This window comes from Saccoglossus kowalevskii, chromosome 21 (assembly GCF_978046115.1).
Source record: "Saccoglossus kowalevskii chromosome 21, keSacKowa6.1, whole genome shotgun sequence".
NCBI lineage: Eukaryota > Metazoa > Hemichordata > Enteropneusta > Harrimaniidae > Saccoglossus > Saccoglossus kowalevskii.
The window spans coordinates 12,123,146-12,142,828 of NC_140661.1; the positions used below are offsets into that span (position 1 = coordinate 12,123,146).

The 19,683-nt window shown below is 35.1% G+C and overlaps 1 protein-coding gene across 1 annotated transcript in view; it reads left to right on the forward strand.

Moving 5' to 3' along the window:
- The window catches only part of LOC102808875 (uncharacterized), a 34,994-nt gene that overhangs the window by 13,701 nt on the left and 1,610 nt on the right, over window positions 1-19,683 (forward strand). Inside the window, exons 3-9 of the mRNA XM_085494866.1 lie at window positions 6,797-6,910; window positions 11,254-11,388; window positions 13,305-13,361; window positions 18,127-18,213; window positions 18,958-19,071; window positions 19,320-19,454; window positions 19,622-19,663. Coding sequence (XP_085350992.1) covers window positions 6,797-6,910; window positions 11,254-11,388; window positions 13,305-13,361; window positions 18,127-18,213; window positions 18,958-19,071; window positions 19,320-19,454; window positions 19,622-19,663 — 684 coding nt within the window. The remainder of the gene's footprint in view (window positions 1-6,796; window positions 6,911-11,253; window positions 11,389-13,304; window positions 13,362-18,126; window positions 18,214-18,957; window positions 19,072-19,319; window positions 19,455-19,621; window positions 19,664-19,683) is intronic.

Here is a 19,683-nt window from a genome sequence, read left to right on the forward strand (position 1 = left end):
CTGGTTAAAACCTTTTTTAAAAACACGAATAGATAATTAGCAAATAAGACTTGTCTGTCAAGGAAACTATGCGAGACATTACGACTTAATATAAATCACTTATGATAGATAGATCTTTATTACTTGAAATGAATATAAGTCAGCAAGGAATGCTTACTCATTTCGGACACCTGGTTCCAATGTTGAGACGTCAGTCTTAGGGAAGGTCTTTTAACTATTCCAATGTAAACTAATTTTAGGTTGAAGCCAGTTTTTAAGTCCGATGATGTCGCCAAAAACAAGTAATAACTGCCCTGGTACATGACACATGTAGAACACAATTATTATTAACGCCAGTGAAAAGATATGTGATCTAACTCATTCGGTGACACGTCAAAACCAGGCAAGTTGCTTGACTACACACTTCAACGTTGATGGTAATATTAAAGTCATTGCAGTCCTCTTCACAAAGTCATGCCAATTCCCGTAAAAGAAAAAAGTAGCGGGAGTGTAAAGATACACACATTACTGAGTACTTTTACGTAATTTTACAGGGTTTGGGTTTAAACTGTCACTTTTCCACACACACCAATCACTTTCACCGAGGTATTTATGTGGCATACGTATCACGGTTTCTTTATATTATTTTTTTAATCAGAAGTGCAGTTACCTTTCCTGTGTATAAATATGAGTAGTTTGCGCACATTTCTGCTTCCAAGTATCTCACCTAATTTGCAAGCTTATAAATTGGTGAGATCGGCGTGATTCAGCGAATATGTGACGGCGTCCTTATGACCTGTATGCACACCGTTAACACAATCAACGAGAAAAACACCATAACACGTCACATGATTCTCGGATTGATTAGCCGATAATGTTGAGATTCTAAGTAAAATATAATATACAAACTTCTTTAGTTCATGGCTATGGACATATGTAAGGCAGTGCTCAATAGTACGCCGATTTTTTCGGGCGCAATGAAATGAAATGTAAGGGAAATTTGTGTGATTGTCAATGTTGATTGGTACCTCTCTAGACATGCCTGTATTAAAAGAAAACGTGTCCGTAACAATTGCAACTACCCGAATCATGGACTATGCAACCATGGCAACTATTTATCTCCACTGTGCATAGCTTAATTATTAAAGCTTCAGGATAAAATATCTCACCTGGAGATATCAGATGTTCATACAAAATAATACGTCATTTGTATTGACTGTTTCTTTCATACGCCGACACCACCCCCACCCGCAACATTATTCGAATTATCAGTGTCGCGAAAGTAACAATATGAATAACATTTGGAGTAAATATATGTCAAGCAATTTGCATGGATTATGTACAATTTAAATATAGCCGTGCTCTCATTTTTTTTCTAAAAATATAGTTCAATTAATAGGTGAATGAGCCGGGGAATTAGTTACATCAGCGATCAGTATTGTTGATTATGTTATAGCATTATCAATACCAGTGGATTTTATGACGCACTAATGATTATTCGCACTAACAGGTATTTAATTATCAAATCGGCATCAAATAAAATGGTGTGTTTCCAATGAAACCAATTTCAATATTCACAACGGACGTCGTCGTCTGTTGTATACACTGAAGTGTACTATTTAGTACGTGCAATATTAGATTTCGCGACTCGTGGCATCAATTGCTCACTAAGCCTTTCATTTGACTTCAAAGTAACTGTAAAACGACCGAGCTCTTTTAGCAATGCCATCAACCCAGATGCTTTAAAACACTGGTGAATATTCACCACAGTAATAATCCACACCACACACCAGTCATTCCAATTTAAAACACCTTTTCTATTTGGTGGATTAAAATTGATTTCTTTTTTAATTTATATTGCCATATCAGATGGTGAAAACAAATTTCATGAATAACATTATAAAATATGCCGATTCAGGGGCATGTGACTGTGACACAGTGAATTTTTCTGCTTTTCTAATGCCAGAAAATCATTGGTATTGGCAACGATACAAATAATAACAATAATTAATTCCCCGTCAACCCATATTGGGCGCTTAGCACATATATGTCGCACAAAGTGCGTTATCGTTCATTATTAGTTGGCAGGGTGTTCATTATTGTTTTAAAAAAACATGTGAAGTGTATGTATAAGGAAAGCGACTGCAATTTTTGTTTCAAGTCTTGATTTCTTCATAATAGTACAGACACAGACGTGGACAATATATGATCAGTTTCTTCAGAATTCCCTTAATGTTTGCGCTTCTAATTCGGTTGTCTCTTTAGATATTGGTCTTCAATGGATAAGATCTGATAGATTATGTCACATGTAGAATCTAATCTTCACGTAAATTTAATTGTCAAATTAAATAAATTGGGTATGTTTGTATGGTCAAGGAGTATGTTCATTTCAAATTTACTCGGTGTTTATATCCCATGTAGAAGCTGTGTTTACTCGAATCCCTTGTGAACGTTGATGAATGAAAGCACTTTAGATAAAGAATATATCAACTTCAAAATCGATTTTTTTTTTTAAATCAAACTGTCACCTGTGGGTGTCCAAAGTTAAAGGATACGTCCATATATGCTACAGGGCTGTGATGTGTTTTCTGCTTACCACCATTCTGGTTATTGGCGTAACACAATATGATCAGTTTGACGGGGAAAGTTCTCCACTCATGGAAAACAATCATGGTGTCCCACAAGGTTCGGTTCTGGGGTCAGTACTTTTTCTTATTTATATTAATGATATTCACATGGCATCAAGTATTTTGTACCACATTCTTTATGCAAATGACACTACTGTAATTCACTCTATTATCACTACTGCTCTAAATGTGATAAATGATGAGCTATGGAACAGTCAGTTAATCAGGTACACAGGCAAACAGTTATCAATCAATACAGATAAAACACACTGTAATATTGGTTTTCCTCCGGGAAATAATCATTCACATAATAACAAAGGTATAAAATTTAATAAACACAAAGTTGAAGAGGTTTTACTCACCAGAATATCAGGAGTTATAATTGACAGTATAACATGACATATTGAACAAATTGCAACGGTGGCGTTCTGCCTTGACTGATATATAACTTGTCATCATCTTATCTTAAAAATCTTAAAACGTGTTTCATTTGTTTGTGTGCTCAAAACAAATCATATGAGAAGAAATGTACAAATTGGGCACCTCTACTTAGTGCGAAGTAATATTACAAATTATTTTGTTTCGAGTTTTGATGACTTCCTAATCGTCTTGCCATTACGCAAATTACTTGTAGAGACGCTAGTCGATAGACAATAACACAGGAAATATGTATATCATCAAAGCATGTTTTGGAGCAGATAGAGGTCGCACTAGACTTGCCGGCAAAACTTCCCAAAACGCACATGGTGAAACCAGATGCTTCTAGATTTTATCTCCACGTCCCTTCTATGCACACGTGAACAAAAAATGCGTTCATCTCAACATAATACTTCACAATCGTGGATTATTAAAATAATGGAATTATAAATGTAATGTTATACCCTCGCGCATGTTTCAAAGCACAATGCTGATTACTATGGAGCGTCTCGCTTTTTGTTACAGTTTGATTTTAAAAAAAATAGTAGTTGTTTGTAGTTAAGATGCTACTAATTAGAACTAATTAGTACACCATTTTTTGTGCGTAAATGCGTTCGGACGTTTGTCGTTAATTCGTTTGGGCGTTATAGATGCGATGTTATTTTATCTAGTTTATTTATTTTGTTTTGTTTTTGCTGATACATTTGCATGTAACTTATCAGAGTGTTAATTGCCTTCCCGTGGGATATTTCACTACGGTTTTGTTGTCGAATGATATTTAAGTATATGGCTTTCATATTGATTTTCCAATGTAATCCGCAACAAGAATACATAAAATTCAGAACTAGATGGGCAAAATGTATAAAACATATAATAATGTAATAATGGTATTTCCGTCCAATCATCACAAGTTCTTATGGTAACGATGTTTTGCTTCTTCTAACAATGAGATATTTTAATCATTATTGAATTTATAGAACATTTTTTCATACAAACCGAACTATATACAATCGACTAGTTTGATGATATTGTGATTTTATGTCAATACAAATATATTGACCAATGCTATATATAAATATTTCATATTAACCAATAAAAATACCTCATGTCTAAAATTGCCTAAAAATCATTTGCAAGATGAATTACAATTTTAATGCAATGCAGTAAATTGGGGAAAATTCAAAGGATTTCCGGCAATTAATCAGAATATTTGGGTTTATTTTGTTATTGTCATACAAATATACTTACGTTGAAGTACAATTAAATGACGTCATAGACGCATAGTATTCCTTGCAATGTACATCAACATAGCGATTGCATATTGCTAACAGTATTTGTTACATTTGTGAAAATATGTCTCCATACTTATACATTATTCTTGATACGAATTCCTGATATTGTAAAAAAATATTTACAGAAAATCCCATTTTATGAATTTTCAGTATGATAATTCCATTAGACTGCTTTTCATCATATACAATGAAGAGTTCTCTCCCATATGTGATCATCAAAAGTGCACCATCTGAATTGCGCTAGAACTGCCGCAATAAATCTTCTTCATTAATCGGTTTTATGCAATTGAGACAGGAGAACGACTAATGGTTTCATCCATCACAGTCTATCGTACATGCTGAGCCAACGGAACAACAATCCCACCGTTACATTCAGATTTTAAAATATGTATACATTTATTCATTGTGCAATAATTTACGTATTAAGGTAGAGATGCAGTTTATTTGGCTTGCTTTTTAATTGAGTAATTAGACAATGAAGATGGTATTATATATCCAACATGTTATATATTTTCTGAAAGCTTATAATACAAAACTTTGTAAAACTTGTCTTAGTTTTAAATATCCAGAATGCGTTTTTCATTTTGGGTAAAAATATGCTTTTTTGGGCAAAAGTGGTTTTAAAAAATTAGCTTAAAAACTTCAAGTTCGTTTGCGGGTAAAATTACATCACTGGATACCTTGGTATACTACTAATTCAAATGCGTCCACTCATCTCTCTAACGGCTTTCAAAGTCGCACAGCATGACCTCAAAGTTCACTCTTTTCTATTTTTGCATAATTTATATATCTATATTAATTGCGGACTTGTTATTTTTGTTCCACTTGCCGTAATAAACTGTCCGGACGCATTTTGAAGGGGGAACACCTTGTCAATAATGTGTGAAAATTCCAAGGCAAATGGCCAAAGCGTCTATCAGCTATTTCAATTTAAAACCCCGGTATTCACCGAAAATAGAAGACGAGAAAAAGACTAATTTGCATATTTGCGCGTTAAACCGGGAATTGCTGCTTTGTCACACTTCGTCAGACTTTCTAGACTATTGAAATTGAAAGTTAACGTATAGACATGGACATTTGATATAAAATCGTTGGACCAGAACAACTGCTCTTGAATATATGAACCAGAAACACGGCAATCGTACCAGTGTTTTGATTGGGTCGGTAAAAACACGTGGCGATGCCCAGTAAATATGACGTCATCTCATGAATTATTAAACAGGGGGGTACTAAGAAGGTGACCTTTTATCACGACCAAAACATCATGGCTTCGCTTCAATGTATTTTCTACGAGTATTTCAGAGCCTGTCGTTTAACGTGAAGAGTACAAAGTGGGGTATTAAATAATTTATCTTCGATGATTGTTATGTAGTATTGAGAACCATTCCAGGAAGCGAACGCGCAATAATGAATAATCGCGTAACCCTAAAATCGAAGCGCGAGGTACAGACATTTTGTTCAGCGTTTCATAGGCCCATTTTTCCCCTTTTTAAATAACTGCAACATGTTTGTTAAAAGAAGTATTTGAATTCTGTTCGTTTTTTAAGGAGGTAATTTTTTTATTTTTTCCGATCTTGGTACGCCGTATTCAGGGAATTTCTAAGACAGTCGCAGACAATCAGCGCACGGATGTGTACGTACAAAACATGCTGTTGTACTACCGGCACCTATGTTATTGTCATGCTGTAGGTGTCAAAATGTTGCCCAATCGAGCATCGTCGTTGTTCTGTAAAACAATCGGATGTTGTCATATCGGAACACTTCTCCAGAGCTCATCAACATGCCAAGACCGAAGAAGAACGATTTATGTCGGTATATTATCAACTTAAATGTTCCCATACAGAGTCGGTCCATTTATAGTAGCTTTTTTGCCGTTACTCAGGCTTGAAGACTGTGTTAGGCCGCGATTGACCAGCGTCAAGGCAAAAATTCTACTATTTATTGCATTAACTTGTCAACTGTTGGTCGTAATTTGTATGAACGAGTGTGGATGTTTGCGACCATGTTAGATAGTGCTCATAACACGTATTTCTGTTTTTGTTTTGTTTTTCTACATCATTAATTAATACCTGGTATATATTAAATATTGCATGAGTGACCCTAATATATCAGATTTATATATAACAAATGTGACCTTTTTACTTGTGAAAAATGCAACTTAAAATAAATTCCGTAATTCTGTAATCACATCCTAGACGTACATCGTAATCAATCAAATATTTTCTCTGTAAACTGTAAACATTCAATTTTCACTGTAAACTGTAAAAACGTCTTTTTTTCCTTGTAAATTGTAAAAAAAACTATTTCTATTTCCCGTAAAACTGTACCAGCTACCCCCCCCCCCCAATCCTTTGGTTTACCTTTTAGTTAATGGCCAACAGACACACGTTTTATATGCACACCCCGTACCCCCATGTAGGATGAAGCATAATTGTACGTGTCACTAAACATGAAGGTGTAACATTAACTTTTTACTTTCAGGAAACAAAGAAAAATAGTCAACATTCGATACTAATTTTATCCATCTCGCTAAAAGAAACCAATATAGCTCGTTTACTTGTCGAAAACGGTGCTGAAGTGGACACTATTTACATGGTGAGTGTCAGTAGTAGTGTAGTAAAATTGTTATACATATTAATATTAAACATCTGACTGATTTATTTTAGCAACATATAGTCACCGATTCTCTTCATGTAAACCTCCATCCAATTGCATATTAATCGCACTCCGGCGACGAAGCGTCCCTGCATCGTTTACGTAAGTGAGTGAGTGCAATGAACGCCGTTCGAGGTGTCGACATTACTCGGCTCTGTGTTAATTCGTCAATAATATTTTGTATTGATTTGCAATATTGTAAATGACGTCATAGTACACCACTGAATAGATATTTCAATTCGATCGTCATTGCTTACACTCGTTACGTCACTTTGACGACACGGAGGGTCATCGCCGCTATTAGCCACGACTTATAGGAAAGTTATTTTTATTAACCAAACTAACTCGTGGTGTAAAAATCTGTGGTTAAGTTGCTGAATATATTACATATTCTTCTTCTGTGAAACATGTATTGAATAATGAGGCGAGCTGTTGCCTAACCAGTATTATAATAAAAAGGGGTTTTCTATAGATACAAGTGCCTATTTTGACGTAAATTACTGTTAAGTAGGTGACACGAGATACACATACTACGTCACGCTCGTCATCTCATATCAAGACCCCATATATTGCCATGTCTTAGTGGCTTTTCGCCAGAATTTTAGAAAAACTAAAAACAATAATATTCATGACAAATATAAAATAAAAGCGCAATTTTAATGACCATGTTAGGATAAAATAATACCACGTAGGCAACAATTTTGTAAAACAAATTGACTAGAAACATTTTCCTAATTTAGATGCATTAAACTCGTGCAGTATTTTGTGTGTTTTCGACCGAAACCTTGGAAACAAAATTGCATTTACTACAACCGTTTGACGAGAAAGATATAATGGGAGCTCACACACTAGGCCTATTCCAAGTGTTGTAAAGTCGAGAAATACGTGTTTACAAGCGCTACCCTCAGTCAGAAGCGTCTGTAGTCGCTATACGTATTAGGAGAATACGCGCCGTAGGCAAAAAATTGTAACTGCATAGTTCAGCTGTACTTTCTATCCTGGATAAACCTAAATGCAATTATCCACACAAAGGAACGCTGTCCCGATTCTCCGCTGGTTCACTTCGTTAAAATCCTCCCAGGGGCTATATTGCAATTAATACTAATGTTTTGATGAAAACATTTCTATCATGGGAAAGTGTATTATCATATCAGCAGGATATTTCATACTGGAGGTGCGTGTTGATGTAATTCGCTACAAATCATCGCATCGGGAGCATGTTCTTACATAACGAGGAGCAGCGGAGATCCCACGGATTTATATGTATACCTTAAAGCGGAGTGAGATTTGTTCAATCATAAAATATAAATATTCGAATCCATAAATAGTATAATGTATTAGGCTGATATTATGTTTCTGGTTCAAATTTTATCTAAAAACGATGCGGTGATGCGATTTTTTATGAAACATCACGAGAGGCGATCTGCGCATGCGTGAACAAGATATTGCCCCGCCAACGACAGACACATTCTCTTCTATTTTTGAACTGAACTCGGCCTATCCTCGGGGGCGGACATCCGAGCATTTTCTACCGCCTGGCAACCTTCGCGAAGAAATCAAAGACCAAAAACTCACAGAAAACGGTACTTTGCGATGGTTGTTGAGAGTGCCCTGAACAGTGTAACAGGATTAGCCCTACGTGTGTAACATATATGAATTTGGTTGTTCAGGATTACTTCAAAGTTGAGTTTGTATTGTTTTCTCGAGTTTTCACCAGCTCCACAGGCGTTCCACAGCAGCGCGCACAAAGCCCATAGAAATACGTGGTACAGTGGTGCGCGTCTTAGCAACGTAGAACGTCCGTGACGTAGCTCCGCCCCCGAGGATAGAACTTACGCATGCCAGAGCGGATATAATATTTGTTTTTTGGTCTCATGAAAATTGTTTTTATTTCTTGTTTATATGAATAAATCTATTAGGCTTTACAAAGTATATAGTTTCCTTTTAAAGAATTTATTAACCGGAAACACGCTTCATGTAATATATGATCGAGTTTATAGCGAGAATTAAATCAACCACTAAGTAATTCATAACATTTTCATTGCTCAATTTAATCTATTTATTAAACGTAAGTGGTCTTGTTTTGCTGGAGCACAATGAATTTGCAAATGACTAATGTTATATTGTCTGAATATGACTGTTATAATAACGATATATTATTCAAATGCAATTCATTTCCATTTCCTTATCCGATATTTGTTGTCGACACATTGTTTGATACTTTCGAATGACCTATATGTGGTGTATTCTGTTTTATTGTTTCTTCTCAGTATAAACACATATACAATATTATACTGTTTCATCGATCTTTCTTTGAGATATACTACGTAAGGACAAATGTACAACAACACTTGAGAAATATTCTAAAGTGCGTAGACTCACAAAGACTTTCTTCAGTTCACAATTACTACGGCTCGTAGTGTGAAAATCCCTCACAATTCGCGTCTATTCAAACCATTAAGTATTTAACGTAATAGTTCATAAACCATATTAACCTACAGGGGTAATCTCAGAGTAAAATTTAAATGTGAAGTTTGTAGAGTTGTCTGAATCATATGAAATTATGTAATTTGTATACGTTGTTTTTCCTATGCGTCAACATATGACTGAATTAACAGACACAGTTCTGTTTTTTTTAGCAAATGTGTCTTGCTCATAGATGTATTGTTGGATAAATTCATGCGTGTTATAATTAAGGTAGAGATGCAGGTTCGTGGGCACTTGGGAGTGAAACATACTCAAAAGACGATTTTAATATATAGATAACAGGTGCAAACATTCTCTCTTTTGAATGCTTAGCAAGATTTAGCAAGGCTGTACATAAATAATAAAAAGGAAACATGGTGAAAACAAAGAAATGACAGGATCTCCATATTATGCACTATATTTAACTTTTTACAAAACGATAATACATTTAAATTTGGAACTGTTACAGCCATTTTAATTATGAGCATTAGCAAACTTCTTACTGAGTGAATTGTTATGCAAATTAGCAATTATCTCAGCTTCATTTTAGTGCACATCCTAGAACTTTAAAAAAAAGGTCCTAGACGCTTTGACCTCTTGTTTTGAAATTTTCACAAATGATTGACAATGTCGGGGCATTGTTTTTGGTTGAACAGTGTTACAACAATTGTACAGACAACTAGCCTGGGTGTCAATTTATGCGTAAACTTGAAGTAGTGAAATTTGAGCTGCTGCCCTGCAAAATTGACAACTGGTAGACAGTTTTCAAGACGGCACTTTCTTCATAGTAAACAGATGTACCCATAAACCAATTTTTGACAGGAAGCAGAAGCATTGTTTAAAAGCTATTTTTTTAAAATCACTTTTAATCAAAAAAGCACATATTTGTGCATATTTCAAACTAAAGTGTCCGTTAAAAAATTACTAACAAAATTTTAAAACTCATACAATAAGCTTTCCGAAAATATATAGTTTTGTGAACAAGAGAGATCATTTGGTTTCCTAATTAACTAATTAAAATACATGTCAGGTAAACTGCATCTCTACCTTAAATTCATAACATCCATTACAACTGCGTTCAGGTGAACATAGAACATGTCATCCTTCCAGGCTAGTTCGAACTCTTAATACTAGTAATTCGATACGCGCAACTTATCATCGCTACACAAAGCAGATTTGCATATGACTCTTTTGCTTATTCGAATATGTTTACCAGTCCCTGCCAGTTAACACAGATATGCTCAAGTTACTCTGCTATATTAACCAGTTTAATAAAACGTGTTACGCCCTAAAACTGAATGAAATGTTGGTTGATTGATTGATTGATTGATTGATTGATTGATTGATTGATTGATTGGTTGATTGATTGATTGATTGATTGATTAGAATAAATATTCATAATTTGCGTTAGAAAATGCAGTTGCCAAAGTATTAGATTTTATGATACATTTATGTGCATACTATGGCTGTTATGCGCTGAGAATTAAATCCGTTCGTCAGAAATCCTATGAAATATTCACCAGAAAGCAAGATGAACGGAGATGTTAGGAACTAAATCTCTTTGACTGCAATTAGTGTTTATGTTTCTGCCCCAGTTTTATACGTAATTACATCGTTTATTCTTCCCAGTTTTAGTGTAACATGTTGGGCATTTCATTTTTTGTAGTACCTTTTCGGGTGAGACAAGTGCAGAAAATGACAGTGCGTAAGTGGTGATTGGCCACATATTTACAGCGTACTATATACCGACAAACACATGGTGCGCAAAAAATGTGAAAACAAACAAACCCCCCCCCCCCCGATTCCATTTTTTTCAGAATTACGATGATGATAACTTATGTATTTATGAAATGACGGCGTGGACCACGGCAAAGTTGATGTATGACGAAGAACCTACTCCCTCTATGGGAGAACTGCTGTATGTTATAGAAGAACGACTTAAATCATATAAGGTATGTAATTGTGTGGCAACGTTATGTTTAATGCAATACAATACAAATTAAAGGGCGGTAGTCGTCGCGCCACGCATGCGCGAGATATATGGGTCTCATATAAACAAAAATGGCGACATAGACCACAAACATAGACTCAACGAGTACAAACTGAGACGTTAGCAAGCTTTAATTAGGTTTTTTAGGTGATTGGAAGGTATCGAGGAGTAACCGGCGTTTATTAGTGCAAGTCGCGCTTAGGTCAAACCTTATATTTATGATTTACTTTAGAAGAACGCATTGGATTGTTGGAAAATCAATGGTCATCAACTCAAATGTCGCACATGCGCAGAGCGACGACCACCGCCCTTTGAATGTCACGTCACATACGACAGCTAGTAACATTTCCGACTTGTATTACGGCAAACTGGAACTGTTAGCTGGTCATACATAACCAGAACATAGACACGATTAACTGGTAAATCGGACATTTTGAAATATACTACACCTCACAATAGACCATTTGCTAGTTTCATTTATGTCAGATTATGTCATAATTGTCTGCCATTTTGTCGTCCTTGTTCGTAGTTGATTGTTATAAGTCATCTAGGACAATCCTCTAAGTATTAATTTGATAAAACACTGAGTTTTCGCAGATAAACGTTCGACGTTCTTTCGGTGAACTCTGCAAATGTGAAGTAGCTTTGGATAAACGTGGGCCTATAATGATGCACGTCATGCAAGGACTTCCAACGAGCCTGCAGCGCTGTAATCAAACCGAACAACATATCACGCGAACTTGAAACCCAACTTTCGTACATTCCACTATTTAAAGTGGCGAGAGTGGGGTGTATGTTAACGTACGAGTAGTTGTACGATAACAATCGGGTTTGAGGAAGCTTACCGGATTAAAGTGTATTGTTTAAAAAAAACAATAACGAGTCAAAGATTGGTGTAACTACCTGTAATAAATCCGCGATGATATTTGTGTGCGTATGGAACACCAATGATTTGAATCAACGAACGAACGAGCTGTGTGGATGCATTGCCATTCCACTGAATACACAAAGCTGGTGATTTGTGGTTGAATATACTATGATGCGTAGAAAAATCAGGTGCGATTTCATTCGGTAGTTGGCCCACTGTTCTTCTTTACACAAAAAATAGTAATACACGTACATTTTACCAACACACACACACACACACACACTTTGCTGCGGACAAAACACCTTAAAACTCAGTAACGGTAGTTAACGGCCTTGAATCTGTCCTTTAAGTATCAATGAGATGCGGTCAACTAATGTTCACTTTCCAATTTTCTCATCGGACGATGAGAACGTATTTGAATAGATTCACATGTTTTTCACGTCCAATGCAAATCGCAATAATCAGGCTGGTATGAGTCCGTGCTTCTCACGATTTGAGAATGCCAAGCTTACACTTGAAATCAAAACATTATAGATAATATAATGTGCACGATAACGAGTAAACAAGTTTTAAAAATTACGTCATTCATCTCTAAACCTCCCAAGTTACTTTATTATAATAACATTTCTCAGACTCATGTTGTTTACAATTAAGACACATATATATTATACTCTCGACCGAAGAAAATAATAAATGCGTTGATTGTATCACAAACACTTCATTATTTCAAATGAGACGTAATTATGGAATAAGATTATGTCTTATGTTCATGTACAGCAAAGTTTAGCCGTGGTTCCAATGACTTAGATGTGATTAAGTTACATGAATGTGGTCTAAATATTTATGTGTCGCAAGAATATATACAACCATGGTAAAATCATTGGTTGATATGTTTTACGGTCATAATCGTATGCGAAGTGTCTGGGATTCATTGCATTGTACCTAAATCAAATTCTCTGCAGTGCATTGATTGAGTAACAAATGCACTTATGTACTACATTTCCTTTCAGGGAAGAACCCCAAAAAAGATACCACCTAAAAATTTACCGCTTGATGTACCATCACAGGTGAGCTTAGTTTGAATGTGGTAAGTCTGCATGTATGTTAATGATATTAGATATAACATTGCATGTCGATTTATTTTCAATTATTATACATATGTCACCGTAACGCCATAAGTTACAGCGTGCCGTGATTTTGCGGCATTTTACGGTGTATTATCATAGTACCATATTAGGAAATGCGAATTCCAAATATGGAATGATTACGCGCGTAAGCGTCCTATAATAATAAAAACAAACATGGCTGCCACCAGAGTTTGACCGGACTCCATACAAAGAAGTTCGCTGATTCTGTTCGAAACGTTTTGGATTTCGGTATTCCCATGGTACATCCCTGGAAGGAAAAGATGTATAGTCACAAGGTTATTACGAGAATACCTTAAAGTATCACTCCACTCGGACAGTACGCCGCACATCGACCTCCGCGCGCGTCGGTCGATACTCCAGTTGTACTGTCTTCGTGCATACATTGAGGTATTCTCGTAATAACCTCATATTATATAGCACACGCGTAAATAAGAAAAAGAACATTCTCGGTATTTTCAGCCTATCGAATTCTTGTATGGAGTGTTGAGACTTGTATGCAAAACTTCGATATGCACAGTGTCAACACATTATGCAATGCTGTTTTTTTATGAAATATTTGCAGTTATGTCAAAATATAACATATGGAGCATATAGAGTGATCAAACATTTTAAGTCGTTCACATTTGGTAAGGTAAACTAAACTAGTAAGCACATGAAACATTCAAATCGGTTCACAAATTATTTATGCTAATTACTTGTGCAGACGTATGGACGGACAGTAACCATAATACAGAAAGTTACGATTACCAGATTGCTAAGTTATACCTCACTAAGGGCAAAAATATAAAATATCGGGTCGCGTTTTTTTTTTCGTTTTTTTTTCTTTTAATAGGCCCAAATATTAAAAACTCACCATTTTAAGCAGTAAAAAAGTGTTTCCTCTAAAAATTAAGGAATCCGGACTGTTGTTTGATCCGCAGAGTCCCCGTAAATGGCGACTTTGAACCTCGGGTTGATCTGTATTTCTCTGACATGTTCCGAATACTATGAAGTCCATATACCTTGGCTATTTACGATACCCTTAGTTTTCACGAATTTAAAAAGAAATCCGACCGACCGACACAATTTTTAAATTTTTCGACTTGAGGTTTTTTTTGGCCTAATGTGAACCAAGTCCATGTACATTTACAAGTACAAAAACAATTTAAACCTCTCTTTGTCAGTCCATCACTCTACTGACAAAGCAATCCGCTCCCTGCACGATGACCAGATATATATTATCAATTACCCATCATAAAAGCTTTCTCTTGACATTCCCCCCTGTGACTTCTCATCTTTAAAAGGCAGGTCTGTGCATTATGGCATAACTTCCTTATTGGATCATTATCGAGTTTCTCTGGAAACGCTTGCTCTGTATTAGTCTATTACAATGTAGATGTCTCTACTTTATCCTGCAATCAATTTACGATGTTAAATCTGATCGCTTTTGATGCCAGGCTGTCGTTCAACTCTATCAAGGCTATCTGTTCTTATTGTGTAGAGGGTGGCTTATTAAATTCCTTTTTTATGAATTACATGACAACGCCAGTTCATTTTAAATCTAAGCATGCGAATACTGTTTGCGGGACCATAACTTAAATAGTTTGAGTTTTTTATAGTAATAGTGAAAAAGTACTAAATCACTGAATAGTGTTAAGGCGCTCTGTTCGCCCACTTCCAGATGCGGTACCTTAAAAAGTGAAAACAATTTAAATAGTTCATAAATAATCAATTCCATCATTAAACAAATCAAAATCATTGACATACTTGTACGCTTCTAGTATGTTCTAAAAAAATTATAAAAAGACATGGAATTAGGTCAAACCAGTATATACACGTAAGTAACACAAGGAACACCGGTTTCTGAATCGCCCCCATACAACATAAATAATTCTGTGTTATTTATTTGTACATGTTCCGAAGGAAACACGTGTGCAAACACTATAATAAGTACTGTTTATCTACATGCTGTTTAGTTACAGCTTTAATTATATAGTAGTTTTTTGGCATATGAAGGTTGTCGCATACGACTTGTTTACCACTTCCGTGTGACTGAGAATGTTCTAGAACCGTACTGTGTCTGGGTGGAATTTTTTGAAGCTGGTTGAATAGGTAATATGACACTGTAGAAGGCAATAGAAGGTAATGGAACATTCTAGAAATTTGTAGTAAGTTCAAGACTCATTATGTATGCTGATGTAATGGTCTATTTATAGACAGTGCGGGTATATATAGAGGAGTTGTTCAGCACTGAGATCAGATCGAAGATCTCATTGAATTGTATTGGAGTTTAAGTATCTAGTTATTGGAGTAGTGGAGTTCTACCGCGTTATTGTACTTGATGTTTGCAGAGTATAATAATACCAGTACCAGTTGAAACCTCATCTGTTGGCTCCGTGTTTGTATTTTATCATCTTTTTGTTACTGTTGCCATTTTGGTATTTGAACCATCACACCTGTACTATACCAATTACGGTAATATTACGTTGCGTGTGACAAAGGTGTTTTTTATGGAATTCGTATAGGTATATCTAATTATTGTACGAGAAAAACAACATATCTGTCATATCAGTACGTATTTAAATAATTACTATATGAAACAGACAAGAATTAATAATTTTATCTTCAGATGCTTACCAATTATCTTCATTTAACTTGACGTCATTTCATTGGTTATAGAATATTGCTTGATCATTTTAAAAATCAATACGGCAACTCCACTAGCCACCTGTTGATATGCAAAATAGTATATATCTTTGTTTTCAATCTGACATCAATTGATCAATAAAATGCGTACAGATGTTTTCACGTGTTTTTTAAAGTTTGTAGATTTGGAATATATAAGTCATACTTCGGAATTATTGTTAAATTTACGTATTTTAAATATTTACGTATTTAAAAATGGTTATGCAAAATTTCTGTAAGTTTATCATAATGTATTCTACATTTTTCAAAAATACAATTGTGATATCTGTTATTAATTTCACACTTCTCGTTCGAATCGTCAATTAAAAAAAGTTATTTATTTAGCAGTCACGTAACATAAAAATCCATCTAACATAACGTCGATTGGAGTCAGTGAGAGTTACGGGCTTTAATAAAGTACATGATTTGGTGTGGTTTCAAACAAGTTCTATTAAATAATTTTTAGTCATATGTCTATATGTTTAAATGATGGAAAATTGTAACACTATTGGCTCTTACCGATTCTGACAACACAATCGATGGCAAACAAATTGACAAATAACATGACTATTGAATGTTACGATCTCGTAAAAGCAGTACAACTAAAATACCAATGGGTGCTATATAGTGATCCACTGACAGTAGTTGCTAACTCGTTATATGCAGTGTTATATTCCTTCGCGGATAACAAGACTTATAACAAATGATGATAAAAACCCCTTGGAGGGTACATAATACGTATCGAGTATTGTATTGTAAATAGGTATATTGAGTGTTATATACTGAATGTCGCATGTGTGGCAAAGCGAAGACTGATTACACGTGCTTGTCATCGAATTGGTGTAATTAAGAAGATTTATCTCACCCGTATAGTAGATTACTCATGGTTTTGAAAGGTTTTCGAGGAAAGTGTTGTGACACTAAGGGCTTTTGCTCTGTTTCTGACACAGCATGAAAGCTGAATATATTACATCAGTTTTGCTCAACTATCGTCATTATCGTGTTTTACACTGATAAATCAAAATAATTTCGTGACCTCGCCATGACGTCTGTTTGCTATGGAACTGATTTTCACCAGTGATGCTATGGATCATGTAGCACGATCGAAGATTACCCCCCCCCCCACAGGTGAACATATATCTCCCATCACTCACAAAAGTCAGAGCCAGGACATTGGGTCATGTTGTTAACATATGTTCAAGACTTTTTGAATCGCCATTAACCATGGCAACTTAAAATTTCATGCATGGTAAATGACCTACTTAGTTTATTCATTGTTAATAAATGTGTTTGTTTGTAAATGTTGACATATGCGCGCTGGTTCACCGTGTTTGTCTCAGCGTTAGCGACGAACATGCCCGCCTGAAATGCAGCAAAAATAACAAAATTCAAAGCTTGTCAAAATAAAAACAATACACTAGGATTTACAGATATTTATTTCATATCGACATGTCAACTTTCTTTAAGTGTATTTTAGTATCGCTATCAAATGTTAAACATGAATATTCAGAACTATCTGGCTTATGTAATTTGCATATCAGTTATTGAATGACATAATACTTTGCATATTAATAGTGCAATACCGGTCGCCCGGCACTTTATAATTATCGTAAACTTATAGGTTTACGGTTCTGAAACAGATCTGTTGCATTTGTATCCAGTGGAACACTATATGAGCATAGAAGACGGCATTATATATTTTGTTTTGCTCATTTGCATATCGGTAGTAAAAATATATATTCCATTATATTTTCAGTGGCGTAATTATTTAAACTGCAGTAAAAATATAAGTTATGATTTTGCGGGTTTTTTTTTTTATTTATAGAAATTTATAATTCATGTGTTCAGTTAGCATGTATCAGACAGAATTGCAATTGCGTTACAAACTCAACACAAAGAAATGTGTGACGATTCAACATTCTACAAGTATCTATCAGGATAATACCGGGTAATACAATAAAACAAGTGGGACAAGGTACGAATGTAAACACCAAAATTTTACATGTGTTATTTTTTGCAGGTGTTACTTGATGCGATTCGGGAATCCGATGAAGAGTCAGTTAGATTATTAATCAGCCATGGCGTAGATGTGAACACAGTTGAAAGAGTACGGTTGACATATTTAACTTCATTTATGTTTGAGGTCAATTATTTCCGTTGTATTTCATGTATTTTCGTTGACAGTGCCATGTAGCAATTGTGATTTGATTCAAGGAAACGTACGCACAGGTTTGGCAGAAGCACATCTCTCGCCATATTAAGTAAATGTGATAATGACAAATTTGCATAAAGCAATTACATGCAAAGAAAGTCAGGATTGTCATGCTTTTTGTCGGCCAGGTGGACTAGCACCTTGACTAAATTTCGAAATGTGCATACGATCTTAGCAGGCGTTTCAAACAACCAATAGCAGTAAACAAAAAGAAGTTAGTTTCTGTTCTATTTTGCGTCGCTCAAACGATTATAAACTGTTGTTAATATTCATATCTGTACTTATTTCAGCAAGACCTTTTGAAGGTTGTTCTCTATGAAGTAGATCATAAGATTGTCTTTTTGGCCATTTTTTGAATAATTCACTATTGATTACTAGAGAAGACATATTTACGTGTCTCGTACTTTAACTCGAAAAAAAATTGTTACAAGATGTGTGTTTATGGTTGTTAGGAAATTCTAATAATTAACATTAAATTTCATGAAATGTGTCTTTTATTAATATTTTCGACTGGAAAAGGTTGATGTACATACGTGGTTGTACCCTTTTTAAAACAAAAACGTATGAACATTAAGCCTAATGAACCGACTTTGTACTAACTGACTGTTATTCTATGCTTTCGGATATTCTATACTTCAGGATAGTAAAAGTGGTAGACAGCATTCTGTCCTGATTACTGCTATAACACTAGAGCAAACACAGATTGCCAAATTGCTCATAGAAAATGGTGCTGAAGTGGACACGGTTTTTCAGGTGACGTTACAACGCCATCTATCTGTATTTATTGTTGATGAAATAAGGCACGAAGGACATTGCATTGTATTTGAGCTGTTTTAATGTCACGTGATTCATTCAGCATCGTTAAGTAATGATATACAGAGTAGATTTGAATTTGACGTCGTCTGAATATAATTGTAGTTGAGATAGAAATTACAAGCGTCGGGTTTTTTAGTTTTGCGCAATTTTTATTAAAAGTCATATGATACCAATTATGTTTACAGAATTACGATCCTACCGAAAACGTGTCCTATGACGTCACTGCATTGGAAGCTGCGCAAACCATGCATCAAGCTTTCCCGGATATCGGTATGGAGAAGATCATTGAGATAATAAAGGGACAAATTAAAGGGAAAAAGGTTAATACCAAAATATTCTAGACAATTTGAAACCATTACAATGTATTACCATAGTTCTTGAAGGGCTCGAGCGGGCGCTGTATTTTTTATTATATAAATTGTATTTTACTTACCAGTTCATACATTCGCTCTTTTCATCAATTGTTACCTCTTATCTATTATTTCAGGGTAAACCAAAAATTGTAATCGCCTACAATACCCCACTAACTGTGAGTATCGTTTTTGATTA